General features: G+C 50.5%; 1 protein-coding gene across 1 annotated transcript in view; it reads right to left on the bottom strand.

Annotated features, from left to right (window-relative positions):
• Positions 1-15,540, bottom strand: part of EFNB1 (ephrin B1) — an 81,815-nt gene extending 66,275 nt beyond the window's left edge. The window contains exon 1 of the mRNA XM_081336555.1: positions 15,188-15,540. Within this exon, the coding sequence (XP_081192681.1) occupies positions 15,188-15,321 (134 nt within the window). The 5' untranslated portion in view covers positions 15,322-15,540. The remainder of the gene's footprint in view (positions 1-15,187) is intronic.
• Between the last annotated feature and the right edge of the window lie 2,226 nt (positions 15,541-17,766).

The raw sequence follows: 17,766 nt of genomic DNA, 5'->3' as shown, positions 1-17,766 counted from the left end.
TACAACTGCATAGGCACTCAATACCATTGACTATGTGAATTAGGCATTTCTCTTTTTGTAAACTAGCATGCAGTTATTAAACTCTCTGGAGAAATGGCCCAAGATGAGATACACGACCTTAAAAGCAACTAAAAGAAACGCTTCAGAATTTCCTGACACAGGTGAATAAATATGTATTTCCTAGGCCAGGGGTAGGCAACCTTGGCTCTTTTATGACTTGTGACTTCAGCTCCCAGAATTCCTGAGTCAGCTATGCTATGCTGGCTCAGGAATTCTGGGAGCTGAAGTCCACGAGTCATAAAAGAGCCAAGGTTGCCTACCCCTGGCCTAGGATATAAGATCTTTAGAGCAATCTCTCAGGCGCATTTAGTGGGCCAGCGAAATGCAGTGGGCATAGTATAGTTGGATTTCAGTAAGGCATTTGACAAAGTAGACCACAACCTACTTCTTGGTAAGCTAGAAAAATGTGGGATAGACAACATCACCACCAGATGGATTTGTAACGGGCTGACAAACCGCACTCAACGAGTCATCCTTAATGGTACTACATCCACATGGAGGGAAGTAAGCAATGGGGTACCACAAGGTACAGTCTTAGGCCCAGTACTCTTCAATATCTAAATGACTGAGCTGAGCAGATAGAAGGGGAACTCATCCAATTTGCAGACAACACTAAGCTGGCAGGTATAGCCAACACCCCAGAAGATAGGCTCAAGATCCAGATGGATCTTGACAGATTCAAACATGGCGCTCTATCTAACAAAATGAAAGTCAATGGTGAGAAAAGTAAGGCTTCACAGTTAGGCAAGGGAAACCAAATGTACAGGTATAGAATAGTGGAACCTGGCTCTATAATAGCAATCGAGGGGTTTAGGAGTCCTAGTAGACCACCACTTCAATAGGAGCCAGCCGTGTGCTGCAACTGCCAAAAGAGCCAATACAATCCTAGGCTGCATTAACGGAGGGATACAATTAAGATCAGATGACGTATTAGTACCGCTTTATAAAGCCTTAGTAAAACCACACAGCATCCGTTTCTGCGAGGAGACGTGTAAAGCCTGACTTAGGTAGCAAGAAACCAAGACCGAATGACTACAGGGCCTGGAGCAGACACACACGGAACAAGAGTCAGCTGCAAAAAATGCAAAGACAATCCTGGCATGCATCAACAGAAACACAGTGTTGCTCTCAAGAAAAATGTCTCCCTCTCTCCCCTGCACTGGTCCTACCACACCACCAGCCAAGGGTCTCGACTCTCCCCCAGGGCCCTTCCAAGAAGAGCCTCGTAAAGCCACTGGAAAGTCAGGAGGGAGCCGAATGCCCAGCGGCACCTCCGTTCCAGGGTGGAGCAGCTCCTGGCTGCGTCTTCCTTGAAGGAGCTCTTGGGCCAGCCCCAGCCACTAGGGGGCAGCTCTAGGAAACTGCTGTCGCGCCACCTGGCAGGTGAGACGGAGCTTCCTAAGGCTCAGCCCTGCAACCCTCCCGCTTCTCAGGGCTTTTCTGCCCACTTCTTCCTTCCTCAGAGAAGGAAAGGCAGCTCATTCCTCCTTGGCACCTTGAGAAACTGGAAGGCGTTTTGCGGTCCAAGACAAAGAATTACCTTGGCACTGGACTGGTCACTCTTTGGTGGAAGGAAATAGCAGAAGGCAAAGGAGGAGCCCACACAAAGCCCTGCATGAGAGGCCCCAAAGACTTCAGGGGGGGGGAGGGCTTCCAGCCTGTGTGCAATGGGGCTCCTCTCTGGGACACTGTGGGGTTTTGCCCCCTCCCCTCCAGAAAGAGACGGCTTCCTCCGTTTCCTCCCTGTCTCACTTTCAGCAAGGCCTCTTTCTGCTTCTGCACAAATGCTGTTGTGATGGAAGCCGGCCGACCCCATTCAAGCAACTCTGGACCAATGTCTCGCCCCTCTTCCAGCAGCTCACAAGTCACAGGAAACGCAGGCATTACGCCAGCATTATCCCACCCCAGAGAGGATCTTCTCACCCATTTTTCCATCATCCTACACAGGACAAAGAGAAGCGTAGAAAATTCTTGGCTGCGTATCGACTGGATATCCACGAAGGGAGAGGATGAAAGTTGAAAGCAAGTACGTGCTGCCATCAGCCAACAATCAAAAGATGCAAGTGCCAAGAAATCTTCCCGTAACACGACAGAGGATGGGACAAGTTGGCCCTTCTCCAGCATGGCTGACCCTCCAGTCTACTTTACTCTGGGCCCCAGATTGGAGAGCCTCCCGAGGGAAGCCCAGGGAATTTCCACAAGATGCATCTGCAGCATTCTGGAATTGGCTCAACTTTGTCCATCCTCACAGCCGCCGGATGGGTCTGCCAACCTACTGCTACCTCCACCGCATTCGGCACAGAAGTGCACAGGAGCACATCTTTTCTTGAAACTACAGTGCATTCCCACACTGGTTTGCCCATCCACGTCTCTACCATTTAGCTACGGAGCATCTTCTAATGTTTTCCTCCTCCCCCCCCCCCGAGGTTGCAAAGCAGGAGCCACATAGATAAGTACAGGTAGTCCTCAACGTACAACAGTTCATTTAGTGACCATTCAAAGTTACAGCGGCACTGAAAAATGTGACTTAAGGCCGTTTTTCACAGTTACGGCCTTTGCAGCATCCCCATGATCACGTGATCAAAATTCAGACACTTTTTTTTATTATTACATTTATATCCCGCCCTTCTCCGAAGACTCAGGGCGGCTTAAAAGCTTAGCAGTAGCCTTCATTCTATGTATCTGCCTGCTTATTAGGGCTTTCACACACACCCCCAAGCGGCATTATTACAAAGTCAGCTTAATTGCCCCCAACAATCTGGGTCCTCATTTTACCTACCTCGGAAGGATGGAAGGCTGAGTCAACCTTGAGCCTGGTGGGATGCGAACCTGCACTAATTGCAGGCATCTGGTGTTACTTAAGGAGGCATCAGCCCACTGCTCCACCAAGGCTCCACTTGGCAACTGGTTCATAGTTATGACCACTGCTGTGTCCCAAGGAATCACATTATCCCCTTTTGCGGCCTTCTCACAAGCAAAGTCAGTGAGGAAGCCAGATTCGCTTAACAACCGGGTGACTAATTTATCAAGTGCGGTGATTCACTTAACTATGGCAAGAAAGGTCATAAAATGGGGCAAAACTCACTCAATAAATGTCTCACTTAAGAACAGAAATTTTGGGCTCAACTGTGGCCGTAAGGCGAGGACTACCTATACTGTAGCACGTTCTCTAGACTATACGTCAACACGTGCAGAAGGCGGCACTCTGTGTAATATCACTTGTTTTTCAAACTGATCCTAGAACACAAAATGCCACTCACAAAATCACTGGGTAGCAATAGGAGGAAGTGCTTCCAATCGTTTGGATGTAAATTCTCAAGGTAAGCAGTCATGACCGTAACCTTTCACCAACAATGGTGACTGGTCACTCCATCTGAAAAGGCCATTAATCGCAATGCAAGGTCCCTCATGAGAAGAAGCAAACTTTCTCCTACTTTGGGCCCAGCCAGGTAGGAAGATACCCACCCATGCTTTAAAATGGCCTGCCCAGCCCAGCTCCGAGGCTGCCAAGGCCGGCCGGCCGGGCAGCCACTGTAGGCCACACGCCCGGCTGCTGGGCCCGAGCAGGCCGGGTGCCACAGGCGCCTGTCAGGGAGGCGGCTGGCCAGCACCAGCCTTATGGGTGGGGGGTAGCAGAGGAGGGGGAGGGAGAAATGCTCGCCCCATCAGGTGGCCACTGGGGAGCCTTCCCTTCTGCCCAGACTGGGAAGTCTCCACTCAGAGCTGCCGGTGAGGAAGGGCCGACCTGGGTCTGGAGGGGGAGGAGAAGGCCGGCCCACTCCATTCTTGGCTGAGCAAAAGACAGCGCTCATGAATCACCATTACCCAAACACACTACCACAACCTTTACACAATGCTGTCTCAGTTTGGGGCCTCTCTGTTCCACAAAACAACACTGCACAAGGATGCATTCTGCGGGACTTGTCTGTACCTGTTTGACGGCAGTTTTAATTTTATTGCTAAACTAATTAATTGGCCCGGCCCAGAAAAATGCTCAAGTAAAGTCATGGCTTGTTTTTGCATGAAACATTTATTAAATAAGCCACTAAGCTTAGGCTAGAACAGGCCACACTGTAATATTTTTCTTTCTTCTTTCTTTCTTTCTCTCTCACACACACGCACGCACGCACACACACACACATACACGCACAGACAGGCCCCAGATGCCCAGCCTGTGTGGAAACCAGAGCAAACCTGAACCAGAACGCTCCACTCCGTTGTCTGTAACATCAGATGCTCTCGCTTAACCTTTTAATAATAATGTGGACATTTGAAATTCTGGAATGTTTTCTAATATTGTTCATGCTGTGGTTTGGGTTTTATTCTACACCATCCAGAGTCCCATTTTGGGTGATGGGCAGATATAGAAGTATAGGTAGCCCTCAACTTACAACAGTTCATTTATTGACCGTTCAACGTTACAAGATCACTGGAGAAAGAAACATATGACCGTTTTTCCACTTACAACCCTAGGGTCACGTGGTCAGAATTCAGATGCTTGGCAACTGACTCGTATTTAGGACGGCTGCAGCGTCTCATGCATTTTTGCAACCTTCTGACAAGCAGAGTCAATGGGGGAGCCAGATTCACTGAACAACTAGGTTACTAAGTTAACAACTGCGGAGATTCATTTAACAACTGTGGCAAAAAAGGTCATAAAATGGGGCAAAATTCACTTAACAACTGTGTTGCTTATTCTGGGGCTCAGTTGTGTTCGTAAGACAAGGACTGCTTGTATGATGAAATCGGCTAAGTAAAATAAAGCGAGGCGTGAATACACACAGAAGCCTTTTTGTTCCGTGCACGACAGGTGCCAGCTCATTCGCTTCCTCCTTTCCAGCCGTCTATTCCATGAATCCCCTCCTGGCACAGGAAAACACAATTGGATAATAATGGCTTTTGGGTCCCGGTGGCCGAGGGACCCAGCTGTCCATCCAGCTGTCTTTCAAGCACTGCCCCTGGTAGCCCCTTGCAGAGTTTCCCTCTCCTGGACCGCCTCAGCCAGGCATGCCTGCCGCTCCTCAAGCGCCCGCCCGCCAGGGCAGTGCCCTGGCACTCTGGCATTCCTGCAAACACTTGCAAGTCCAAGGCTTGGCAGGAACAGAAGGCACCTCTTGAAAGCTTGTGGTGCCCAGAAGAGCGGTCACCTCCACACTGGATTCCCCGCACTCAGCAATCCCCAAAGGTAAGAAGGGGCGACTGCTGGCAAGCCAGCCCCGTTTGCTACAACATAACCTTTCCACCTCTTTATCAGGGACACTAGCTCTCCTCTGCCCCACCCACTCTGCCTCGACAAACTGACAGCTGCAGAAAAGGGCTGCTAAGTGTGACTGCCCCCTCCCTCATACCCCGAGGGACAACAACACCCCGCCTGCCTGCAAGATTGCGGCAGAGATGAAGGCTCAAGAAGGGTGGAATGAGGGTGAGGTTCTTTGTCTGCAGAAAGGCTGGAGCCTCTGGAAATTCAAGGAGCAGCAACCGAAGGTGGGAGACCACCTACCTGGCAGGCCACCTGCCTGATCTCCTGGCCCTCACCTTTGGACCGAGCTTGGGAGCTCCTTGGCTGCCACGATCAGGGCACTTCAGTCACCACAGCTTAGGAGGAACTGGGGAAAGGTTAGGAATTCATAGCCCCCTCCCCACCTAACCATGGCTTCTCTCAAGTAATCTCTAATCTGGCTCCCATGGGGGCCTAAGAATTAACAGGGGCAGGAGGAGCATCCTCAGAAAGCATCAATGGCTTATAGGAACCCCCGTTAGCCAAAATGCCATATTCACTATCACTGGACCTGCCTGTGCTTACGTGAATCTATGAAATGCTAGTTTCAGCTGACCAAGTTGGCTCCAGGCATCTCCAGGATAACTTCCTCTTCCACAGAGCATCAGCCTGGCTGGAGATGCTCAAGGAGTAGCATACCAGGTGGGCCCAAAGTCCATTTCCCCAGGATATCTCCAGAGGCGGCATCAAACTGCTACTGCTACTGAGATGGTCTCAACCGCTTTCGGATTTTATGGCAGTATATTTTTAATTTTCATTTTACTGGTTCTTGATTTCAGTCGGCTGAAAAAAAAGATTAAGTAAACTATCCCCCTTGAAATGTAGGTGTGATAAGCCACAAGGAGACCAGGAGAGGATGTTGGCCCTTACAGGTCCAGTCCAGACACAGAGCACAACAATGAGTATGAACTCTATTGTTAGGCAATATTAACAGAATCTTGCAAGACTGAAAGTGTTTCTTCCCTCCTCTCCTCTTAAGGTAAAAAGGTAAAGATTCCCCCGCACATGCGTGCTAGTCGTTTCCGACTCTAGGGGCCGGTGCTCATCTCCATTTCAAAGCCGAAAAGCCAGCACTTGTCTGAGGACGTCTCCGTGGTCATGTGGCCGGCATGACTGGATGCCAAAGGCGCACGGAGCGCTGTTACCTTCCCACCGGAGTGGTCCCTATTTTTCTACTTGCATTTTTATGTGCTTTCGAACTGCTAGGTTGGCAGAAGCTGGGACAAGTAACAGGCGCTCACTCTGTTATGCGGCACTCGGGATTCGACCCACCAAACTGCCGACCTTCTGATCGACAAGCTCAGCGTCCTAACCCACTGAGCCACCGCGTCCCTTACTCTCCTCTTACTCTCCACAAAACTAGGAAGGGTTCCTTCTGTGGAAGAAGCCATTCTCCATAGCACTAGAAGGCAGAACGAGAAGTCAAACACAGAAGCTTCAAGGAGAACTTCAACCCAGAAGTAAGAAGAAATTTCCTGTGGAACAGCTTACTCTTGGTGTTGTGAGCACTCCAACAGTGGAGATTTTTAAAAAGACTTTGGATGGTCATTTGTCCAGAATGGTACAGGGTCCCCTCCTCAATCTCCAAGGTCCCCCCATTTCTGTTTTACTGGACTGAGAGTTCTTTTATTTGACAGCTGTCCAGTCTGTGGCCTTTCCTCCCCTCCACAAGAGGAGGAGGAGCCGGTCTTTTAAACTTGGTGAGTCGAAGCTGATCCTAAAGAGACCAAGAAATTTCAACACCTGTTTGCTGGTCCCAAAATCTGTCCCACTGCAGGCAGTTGTGCTGTTCTAAAGGGCAGCATTTCTCATCACCTTACTCTTCCTCTACACATCAGCCCTTACTTTGGGTGATGCCACCCTTCCTCCCAAGCCCCATCAAATTAAGATTACTCTCCTAAGCGTCTCCTTCTCAGCTAGTTAGGAAACATGTCACTGTCTTCATTCTGGATTCTGCATCCAAGAACTTTTCTCTCATCCTTACATCAAGTCCGTTGTACGTTCTGAAGTCCCCGGCAACACTTCTCCGGCAATGCCAGATTTATTCTGTTTCTATAGGAATCACTGTGATTATGGTATATATTTTATAACACAAGTAATTGCCTATTTATCCTTTGGGGGCTTTCTATTTTTATGAGGGAATCTCCTCTCAAGCTCACTTTTTCAGTGTCGAGTTTCTTTCTCCCAAATAAAAGTATTTTATTGGCAGACAGTAAGATGAAGCTCAGACACGAGTCAGCAAGGAAAATCAGATGCTCTCACTTTCCTTCAGGATAAGTAATTCCATCACACACACTTACGTGCTGCTGCAGCCCCTTCCCAAGTAGCAACATCTGCCTGAGAGTTTGGGATTGAGAAGCTGCATCACCGGATTTCAAGTGGAACATTTCAAATATCCACATTACAACAAACTATTAGCCTTTCCTGAACATTTCTGGAGAGGAGAAAGCAAAGCAGAGATTTGATGACTAGCAACCTAACTCTATGTACTTTTAAGACATACTATAGAGGTTGTGCCAAAGTCAAGCAATTTGGTCACCGATGTCTGTAGAAACACCACCAGACTTTGGATGGTCCTCTACCACAATTGGTTCCTGTTCAACTCCTCTCGCCACCAGGAAGGCCGGCTCCCCATCCAGACTCACTATCTTTGTGTGCTTGCCTTGAGGAAGGACGTGGGCCGGCCCCATCTAGACCCACGCGTGGTTCATTTCTTCCATATATACTGTTCCTATCATTTTCAGAACCAAACTTCAAATCCATATTCACCAAACCATTCCATCATCCATCATTATTCTACGGATAATTTGCATTTAGTTTTACTCTATTAGTCTAAGAATACTGAAAAGTAATTCAAGTCCTTACCAAGGACCTAAGAATTATTAAGGTTACATCTTAATGATATACGCAGTTCCAAGCAGGTGGTGGTAGGGGGTTTGTATTCTGGTTCAGTAAATTCAATGTTTCCAAATATTGATGCAGCCCCTCATTCATTCTTGTGGTTGGTCACGCAGTCAACCCCGATGTTTAGACTAGATTTGGAATTTTTACTGAGTCAGTCCCAAGAAGCTGGGATAGATGATGTTGTTTGATGCTCTTAAAGGTTATCATCACAGCATGTACGCTGTTCCATGTAAAGTCAATTTTGCAATTGACTGGTTGTGATTTGGTCAATGCTGATGGTGTTCGAGTGATGCTCCAGATGTTTTTGGATAGCATCCAAGGTGCCTGTTACAACTGATGCTACATTTGCTTTCTTTTTGTCACAGTTTATTTAAGAAAATTTATATGGCTGCTCAAATCACTCTTAGTGACTCCGGGCAGCTTACAAAGGTAGTCCTCAACTCACAACCACAATTGAGCCCAAAATTTCTGTTGCTAAGCAAGACATTTATTAAGTGAGTTTTGCCACATTTTACAACTTTTCTTGTCACAGTTATTAAGTGAATCACAGCAGTTGTTAAGTTAGCGACCCAGCTGTTCAGTAAATATGGCTTCTCCATTGACTTTGCTTGTCAGAAGGTCGCAAAAGGGGATCACATGACACCAGGGCATTGCAACTGTCATAAATGTGAGTCAGTTGTCAAGCATCCGAATTTTGATCACATGGCCATGGGATGCTGCAATGGTCGTAAAAGTGTGAAAAACGGTCATAAGACAGTTTTTTCAGTGCCTTGTAACTTTAGCCACTAGAAATGGGGAGATGTGGGGAGCCATAGTCCTCTTTAAACCAGGAATCCCACTAGGACAAGGGTCCCCAACCCCCAGTCCGCGCACCAGTACCGGTATGCCAGCAAACAAGCAAAGCCCCATCCATGGGATGCAGGCAGCACACAAAACCACGCACTCTTTGGTCCACGGAAAAACCTCTCTCCATGGGACCGGTCCCTGGTGCCCAAAAGGTTGGGAACCTCTGCACAGAGTAATTGCTTCGGAGAAAACAGGAGGCAAGAGCATTAGGTAGCTACAATAGTCCTCAATTTACGACCAATGACTGAGACCATTGGAAAAAGGGAGGTACAACCAAGTTCTGAAGTTCTAACGGTGCCCCCCCCCACACACACACACATGCTCACTCACAAGTGCACTTCTGGGTGCCCAGCAACACAGCCACGTTTGTGCTGTTTGCTGCATCCTGCAGTCACCCGACATTTTTCGATGCTTCTGCTGAAAGTTACTGCCTGTCTTCGACAACACCGCACATAGCAAACAATGAGTTTGCTTAACGACTAGCCACAGAAGCATTTGTAAAATTGGGTCAGTCATAATGGGCAAGCTCCATTATGGTTATGTGTTGAGGACTCCCTACAGACTAGGGGTGTCAAACTGCTGGCCCGCAGGCCAGATGCATCATGCCGAAATCACACCCACCCCATTGCCAGAAATGGAAAAAAAGTTGTGATACGTTGCAACACATCATGTGACATTGCGAGTTTGACACCCCTGCTATAGACCATCTTGAGTTGATTCAAAATAAAGGCAGGATAAAAGCAAAACTGAATAATTATGTTTTCAGATGCACAATTAATGGAAATAGATCTAATATCCTTTTGTAGTGGGGGGGGGCTTTCAAATCATTTTTGACTTCTAGCAACTGCTTGGACTATCCCCTGCAGTTTTCTTGTAATCAGGATGCCTGTGTCAGTTCTACTTCGATGCTTTAAATAAACTACTAAGTTAATAATTAATTTTTTTATGGAATGACCAGATCGTCAAATTTTCTCTCTTTAAACTAAGGTTCCCACATGCAAGGGCTTCCATTCGAATCATTGGGCTTATATATCAACATGCTATTTTTTGGATCGGAAATGAGACTGTAATGTATACGACTGTTATGCTTCTATTAGAAGCCTCTAAATTCTTGGCACATATTATGTCATAGTTATCCTGGGAATTGTTTGTGTTCCTAACATTAAAGGCAACCTAACATATGTAAATGTTACTGGGTAATAAATCTGATTTATTCTCTCATGAAAATGTGACTCTAAAACATTTTTAAGGGCTGAAAATTAGTTTAGCGCATAGTCAACTTACTATTAAGCATACCTTGAAAGCTATATACAAGGTAACTTGTAAAACTGTGGAAGGGCAATAAATTCCATTAGTGATGCACTGTTAGCTAGAGAAAATTCCAATAATTTTGAACGTAAAACATTTACAATTTTAAAAAATATTTTTATGAACTAAAAAAATATAGCGGGAATAATTACAAATTAAACAAAATCTTCAGTAAAGAATTGGAGTATTTGTTTCTAACAAGTCAACGGTCTTAGTTTTTAAGAAAAAACATTAAATATATATTTTATGATCTTAAGATTTATTTATTTCATGTATAGACCCATTGCAATCTAGAAAGGTTTACAAGAAAAAATGCACAATAAACAACATAGGATAAAAACTAAAAAGCGCAGAAACCCATCAAAAACTGAACAAACTATACATAACCCAATCAAGATGCAATCATGGCCCTAACATCCTCCAGGACAGCTCAGTTTTGGCCTATCCAAAGGAGTGGAACCCCCACCAAAAAGAGAGGGCCACTGAGTTTCAACCCTCCCCACCCCCCACCCCCCAGCTTCCTAAAGCACAGCAAAACTAGCAGCTTCTCCCAGGTAAATCAGATTGGCTGGGCCAATTCCAAAGGTAGAATTCATGGAACTGAAATCTTTTAGATAGCTTGGCACCAAGCCACAGAAGGCTTTACACGTAAGCACGCCACTTTGAATTTCATTCAGAAACCTACTAGCAATCAGTATAGAGTCCACAGCGCCCTGTAATATTCGCCTATCAGCAAATGCCAATTCAATTAGCGTACAAGCCACTGCACTCTGAACGAACTGCAATCTCTGAGTCATCTTCAAAGGCAGCCCTACACAGAGCGGGCTAGAGCAGTCTAAACACCAGGCCCAAGAGTGAGTGTGTCACTGTGGCAAGGTCCTCCCACTGCTCAGACTATCCCAACTGGAGCTCTAGCAAAAACTGAGCAAAGGGCTCCTCCTCTGAGGACCCAGATTGTTGGGGGCAATAAGCTGACTTTGTAATAATGCCGCTTGGGGGGGGGGCGAAAGCCCTAATAAGCAGGCATATACATAGAATGAAGGCTATTGCTAAGCACATTGGTTTGTGCTTAAATTGTAAGCCGCCCTGAGTCTTCGGAGAAGGGCGGGATATAAATGGGATTAAAATAAATAAATAAATAAATAAATAAATAAATAAATAAACCTGGTCCCCCATCTGCTACTCTAAAAGAACCCCCCCCCCGTCACAGGTGAGCTCCTTCAGGCGTACTGTCATCCCAGCAAGGGACACCACCGGAGCAGAGAACCGCACAGGCAGACAAAGCAGCATCAACTGCAATTACCCACCCAGAAAGGACCTACCGCAGCACAGAGCCCTAATCACCAAAGGGGGTCCATAAGAATACCTGTTCAAACATTGCTGAGCGTTCTTAAAAGGACCTGGATGGATGCATTCTCCTCATCTAAGTCCCAACCAATGTCCTCCACTGGTGCCACTGAGGCCATCTCTCCTACGTATCCAGGCTTCATTGGAAGATTGGAGACCTGGAGATGGTTACCTAACCCGAGAAGCTAGGAGAGATAGAGATACAATCTGCAGGGGAAATCTTAGACTGCTTCCAAACCACTTTCGGAAATCACAGCTCAAAAGAAATCCAGGTAACCAAGTAGTCCATCACCCTGGATCCTACCCTGAAGACACGAACAAATCTGGGCAACCTTGGCAGCAAACTGATGTGCTAATTGATCCTAGCAGCCTGGCAGAAGCTTCCTTAAGACGCAATGGCCATACAAACACCCACCGGCATGCCCGATGCATCTTATCGGCACAGGATATGCCCACCCAGGTAGACACGGACTAACGTGTGCTCAGCCCAAGATGCTTTTTCAGGAGGCAACTGGACTTCCTTGTTTTTCTTTGAAGACGTTTTGCTTCTCATCCAAGAAGCTTCTTCAGCTCTGACTGGATGGTGGGAATGGAAGGACTGATACTCCTGCAGACATTTGCACGTTTGTTCAGCTTCACTACTTTCCTTCTCCTTTACACTGGAGGTGCTGCTTCTGAAGCTCCATCTCCGCTCAGCTGCCCGAAAGCTGCCACTAGCCACCCAGGACTTCCGCACTGCTATAAGTGAAGCTGGTTCTGTTTCCAGAGGCTGACAAGCAACAGACCGAGTCCTCTTTCCATTATTTGTTCCCGAGGATAACAAAGGAAAATGGAAGACCGGGCCTGGAAAATTAAGGTGTCAACAGAAAAAGTTGTGCCTTGTTGCTCAAAAGTGTTCTTCCTCGACTTTCCTCATAAAAAAAGAGAGAAAAAGATACCCTCATTCAAATGTAAGCAAGTCAACAATGTACTGCTTGCTGCAAACCAGATGACCGATAGCTATAACTCTTTTGTAGCTCCCATGGCTGAAAAATCCACTGTACTTGAGACCGCCCAAAAGAACATCAGTGTGCATTTAAGAACAAGAATTGGTGCTGACCTCCAACACCATCTTTTAGCGAGATCGCGGGTGCTGATTACACGGCATTCTTTTCTTTTCCAACAAACTCAAGGCTCTCATCCGGGGATTTCCCACTAAGATCTTCCCCAAGCGTAAGAATGTAGAGTTTACATAGCCGCCTCCAACATTTCAGGGAATTGCACCAGATTTGTTCACTTCTGCCTTTGGGCTTTGCCTAGGAAGATCAGAAGCAGCTTTCTTTCTGTTTTTTCATGGGGCTGAGCTAGAGGGGGGAGTCTTGGGCAGAACAGCCCGAGCTGGACCTCCACCACAAGTAGAGGGGAGTGGGCAGCCCTGGAAGACAGGCCAGCCCAGGAGGGGTTAGATCCTCTCTCCTCTTCCCCTTCTGCAACAGCGCCCTCCTCATAAGGGGGGGGGGGAGAGAGAGAGAGAGGGAAAGAGAGAGAGAGAAAGAGAGAAAGAGAGAGAGAAAGAGAGAGGGCCCTGCCTTTGCTGCAAGAAAGAAGCCACGGCCACAGCTCCCCGCTGGAACCCGGGCAGCGAAGCTCCCAGAGGAAAGAGCAGGATGGTCCCTAAGTCCGCGGCTTGCAAGAGGCAGCCAAGTCCGGACACCGCTCCGCCCAACTCCCATCTGGCCATCCAGCGCGAGAATCCGGCTCCTGAGAGCCTTCGGGACCTGCGAACCGGCTGCCACGGGATCCCCCCGTCCTCCCCCTCCTTTGGGATCTCGCGGAAGTCACGCTGGCGACGCTGGCCCTCCCGCTGCCCCCCTCCCCCCCGGGGGCTCTGAGCAAGCACTCCGCGAAGGCGGCCGGGCTCCTCCGGGCTCTTGGCTTCCTGGCCCCGGCGATCAGAGCCGGGAAAGGGCTGGAATGCGCCCGCAGCCAATCAGCCGGCCGGAGGCGCCTCTTCGCTCTCGCCAAGCCGAGCGAGGGAAAAGCAGGCGCAGCTTGCGGAATGTTGTGAAACCTTCTCTCCTTTTTCCCCTCGTCCGATTCCCCGGGGTCAGAAGCGGGAGCCTGACTGCAAGCAAGTGCGAAAAGCGGAGGGGAGTTTCTGCAGTTCCCAGCATGTTGGTCGAGAGGGTCCCTGCGGGGAGGGAGCCCAGAAGTCCGGAGAGCCCCAAGCGCCCGAGGAGGAGGAGGAGGAGGAGGAGGTCGCCCCGAGAGCCGCTGCGTTTGCAGGCGACTCCGCGCAGGCCCTCCGGCCGCCGGGGCAAATGGGCAGCAACGGGCGAAGAGGCCCTGGCCAGAGGCTGGGCGCCCCTCTGGACTCCAAGGGGCAGCGGTTCACGGCCTCGACGGGAACAGACCCAACTTTTGATAAAAGCTCTTCCTCCATTAAAAAAAAACATTCCTAAACCAGGTCTCGCTACGTCCAGCTTAATAAAGAAGAACCGAGCCGTTCCCCTCTAAAGGCAAACCACGAGCGAAACGCCCCTTCTGCAATCCCGGCCCATCTGCCGGCTACGAAGGTAACATACAAAGAGCAGGTAAATTATCGCATGTGTCACAAAGCAGTTCATAACGCCAAACCATCGCAACCCCGCTGAGTTATATAGCATAGGAAGGAAAGCTCTTTCCAAGCAACGCCGACAGCATCTGCTCAATGCCAATTGCTCGCCCGCTCGGGACGTACCCATCACCCAGCGGGAGAATATTACACCCGGCGGGGTTCCCACAAGTTCAGGAACGTGAAGTTGCGTTTCAGAAGTCCTCATGCTCAGAAATTGGCAAAGTGAATTCGAAGCCGGCTTCGTAACGCAGAAGGCTTCCCGAGAACGGCTGGTTAGAACAGGAAAGGAAAAGGCGGCTCGCGTAGGCAGCCTTCGGGGCGCTCCCCGGTAGCAGAATTCCCAGCGGAGGCGCCGAAGGGCTCTGCCCGGGAACTAGCGCGCTCCTACCAGACAGTCGGCAGCGGGGATCCCGCCGTCTCTCCGGGGAGCCATGAAACGCAGCTGCCGGGACCCGAGAGGCGCTTCGCCTCCCTTTCAGGGCGGGGATTTCGGACCCCCCGAGACGGGCCGAGCGACCCCCCCAGCGCGGGGGGCACTTTCAGTCCCCGCTCGGAAAGCACCAAGGCCGCCGCCGCCGCCGCCGCCGGCCCTCCTCGCCCGGGAACCTCAGCCGGGAGGGAAGGGGGCGCGCCGACCCTCTTCGCGGCGATTCCTCGCAGCCTCCCGGCCGAGGGGCCTCAACACAGCCGCTCCCCGGGCAGCAGCTATTTTCGGCGCCGCTATTTTCTCCCGGGGACCCGCCAGGGAGGCAGCTGCGGCTGGACGGGCCCCGAAGCCGCCCCGGCTCCGCCCAAGCGAGCCCCCCGCCCGCCCGCGCCTTTGTCCCTCCGGCCGGCCCGGCACCTACTTGGCGTTGGCGGCGCTCCAGGAGACCGGCTCCAGGCTCTTGGCCAGCAGCGGCGGCGCCAGGCGGCCCAGCGCCAGCAGCAGCGCCAGCAGCCCCCGGCACAGGCGCTCGGGGCGTCCCGCGGGCCGGCCCATCCTCCGCCGGCACCGCCACCGCCACCGCCGCGGCTGCTCCGGCGGCGGCGGCGCCTACTCCGGCAAGCGACCCTCCGCGGCGCCTCACGGGCCTCCCATCGCGGCGGCGGGGCGGCGGCGCAGCACCCCCGCGCTCTCCCGCCTCGTCCCCGCCCGCCGTCGAGCGCCCGCGCCGGCTCCTCCGCTCGCACTGGGCGCGCCGGGCGACGCCGCGCGCTCTACTCTCCGGCGCAGGCGATCGCCGCGGACAGCCCTCCCGGCGCCCAATGGCAGAGCGGCGCGCGGGGTCCTCGACCGCCGCCGGACGGGGCGTGGCCAGCCCCGCCCCGCCCCGCCCCGCCGAGGAGGGGCGCGCCGGAGCCGACGGGGCGGGGCCGGGCGAAGCCGGAGGGCGCGAGAGGCCGCGGAGGGCGGGCCTCCCCTCCTCCCTCCCCCCCTCCTCCCTCCCCCCCTCCTCCTTCCATTCCTTCCCGGGCGCGAGCCGCGGGCTCCCCCTGCCGGCGCCGCGCGGGAATGCAGGGAGGTGGGCGGGGCCGCGGAGCGTCGGTCCCCGAGAGGCCCCGCCCTGCCCCGCCCCTCCCCGCCGCCGCCCTCCGTCCGGGCGGTCCGCGGGCTCCGGCCGCGGCTGATGGGTGTCCGGCGGGTTCCGTGCGGGCGGAAGCGGCAACCCGCGTCCAGACGAGCACGAGGGGCGGGCCCCAATTGCAGAGAAGAGCCGCCGGGAACCGGTGGGCCCTGCCGGCGGGGTCTCGCACCTGTCGGAGCCGCAGCGATGACCTCGGGGAGCCCCGAGCGAAAGAGGCGGGATGGCCTAGTGCAGGGGTAGGCAACCTCGGCTCTTTTATGACTCGTGGACTTCAACTCCCAGAATTCCTGAGCCAGTCATGCTGAGGGGAAAGGGAGAGGTTTCCAAGCTGAGCCATGCTGGCTCAGGAATTCTGGGAGTTGAAGTCCACGAGTCATCAAAGAGCCAAGGTTGCCTACCCCTGACCTAGTGGGAAGGCGCCAGGCTGGAGAGCAAGAGGTGGCAAGCCAGGAAAGCCGGCTGGCTGACCTCGCAGGGTGGTTGTTGTTTGGAAAAGAGGCGCAGGAAGGAGCCCGCCCAGATGCAGCTTTGGGTTGCTTATAAGAATAAATAAACGATAATAATAAATCTGAATAAAGTTGCTCTGAGCCCCTTTGGGGTAACAGGGAGAGGGAGGGCCCGTTTATGGCTGTGCCGCGTAAATTAATGGTGAAGACTGAATTAAAGAGAATTACGTAGGTTGCGTCCCTGGGAACATAAGAGAATGTGAAAGTTTGCAAAAGATCTGAATAAAAGTGGTTTGATTTTGTGCAATGCAAAGGAATGAATTACATGTAGGGTAGTGAGAATACAATAAAATGTGAAAAGATGGCAATATATTTCAGTATAATTTAGTATAAACCAGGTTGTGTATGCAAGTAATAATCCTTAGGCTGGTATTAGGTCCAGGTTACTTTCCAGCAAACGGTGAAATTTGGAAGAATAAGAAATGGTGACTGATGAATATGTATAAAGAAAAATAACATTTCAACTACGTGGTTCAAGTACAAATGCAGTCATACTTCTACGTAGTGAAGGAACAAGTAGACATCTAAAATATAAATCATGATGTGACTGGGAGAATTAGGGAAGGATTACCGCTGTAATTCCACAAGTTGGAACACATTTGGAGAGAATCCCTGACAGACAGCAAGGGAACCTAAGGATTGCCAGACCTTACTTGGGTTATTTCCCAAAAAGTTATCAGGACTTTTCAGCTGATGGCTTGGTTAGACTTCGGCAGCTGGACACGATTGCCCCAGACTACTCGTTCCGTTCATCGTTCCTGAGGTGTACCTGGGTCTTAGGAGAGACTGTGTGCTAGAGGAGAAATTGCAGAGCTCACAAGTGGCCATTGACATCATTCTTACTAAGACGTGATTCAGCCCTGTAGTCATTTCACCAAACACTAAGACACGATCAGCTGCCTGCGCTGGGCAGGAAATTACTTGAGAGGAGCCTGTGGTTGCCATGGAGGTCGCAGCAAACCCGCTGAACCATGATTGAATTCCTTCAACACAAAGAGGTGGCACCATCTCAAAGACTGGCCAAGCAGCCTAAAGAGGGAACAACCTGGAGAACAGTGCCTGTTTCCCAACTCAGCTTGTCACACGTGGAAATGATGTGTTTGGTCACATGTTCCAGCTTTGGGCTCATAGCCATTGTAGAACCCAACCCAAAGAGATCTCTAAGATCTTAAGAGTGGTGGTTGCCACTGCTTAGTCAGGCTTAGGAATGAGCCTGGATGAAAGTGGAGATGCTGAAAGGAATATTTTACAGATTGTGTGTGTGTGTGTGTTGATATAGATAGTAGTAATCCAAGAAAAAGCATGAAAATTATCATAAGTACATTGAAAAAACAGTAAGGCTACAGGTATACA

This window comes from Vipera berus (assembly GCF_964194415.1).
Source record: "Vipera berus genome assembly, chromosome: 11".
Taxonomy (NCBI): domain Eukaryota; kingdom Metazoa; phylum Chordata; class Lepidosauria; order Squamata; family Viperidae; genus Vipera; species Vipera berus.
This window is presented reverse-complemented; position numbering and strand designations above follow the sequence as displayed.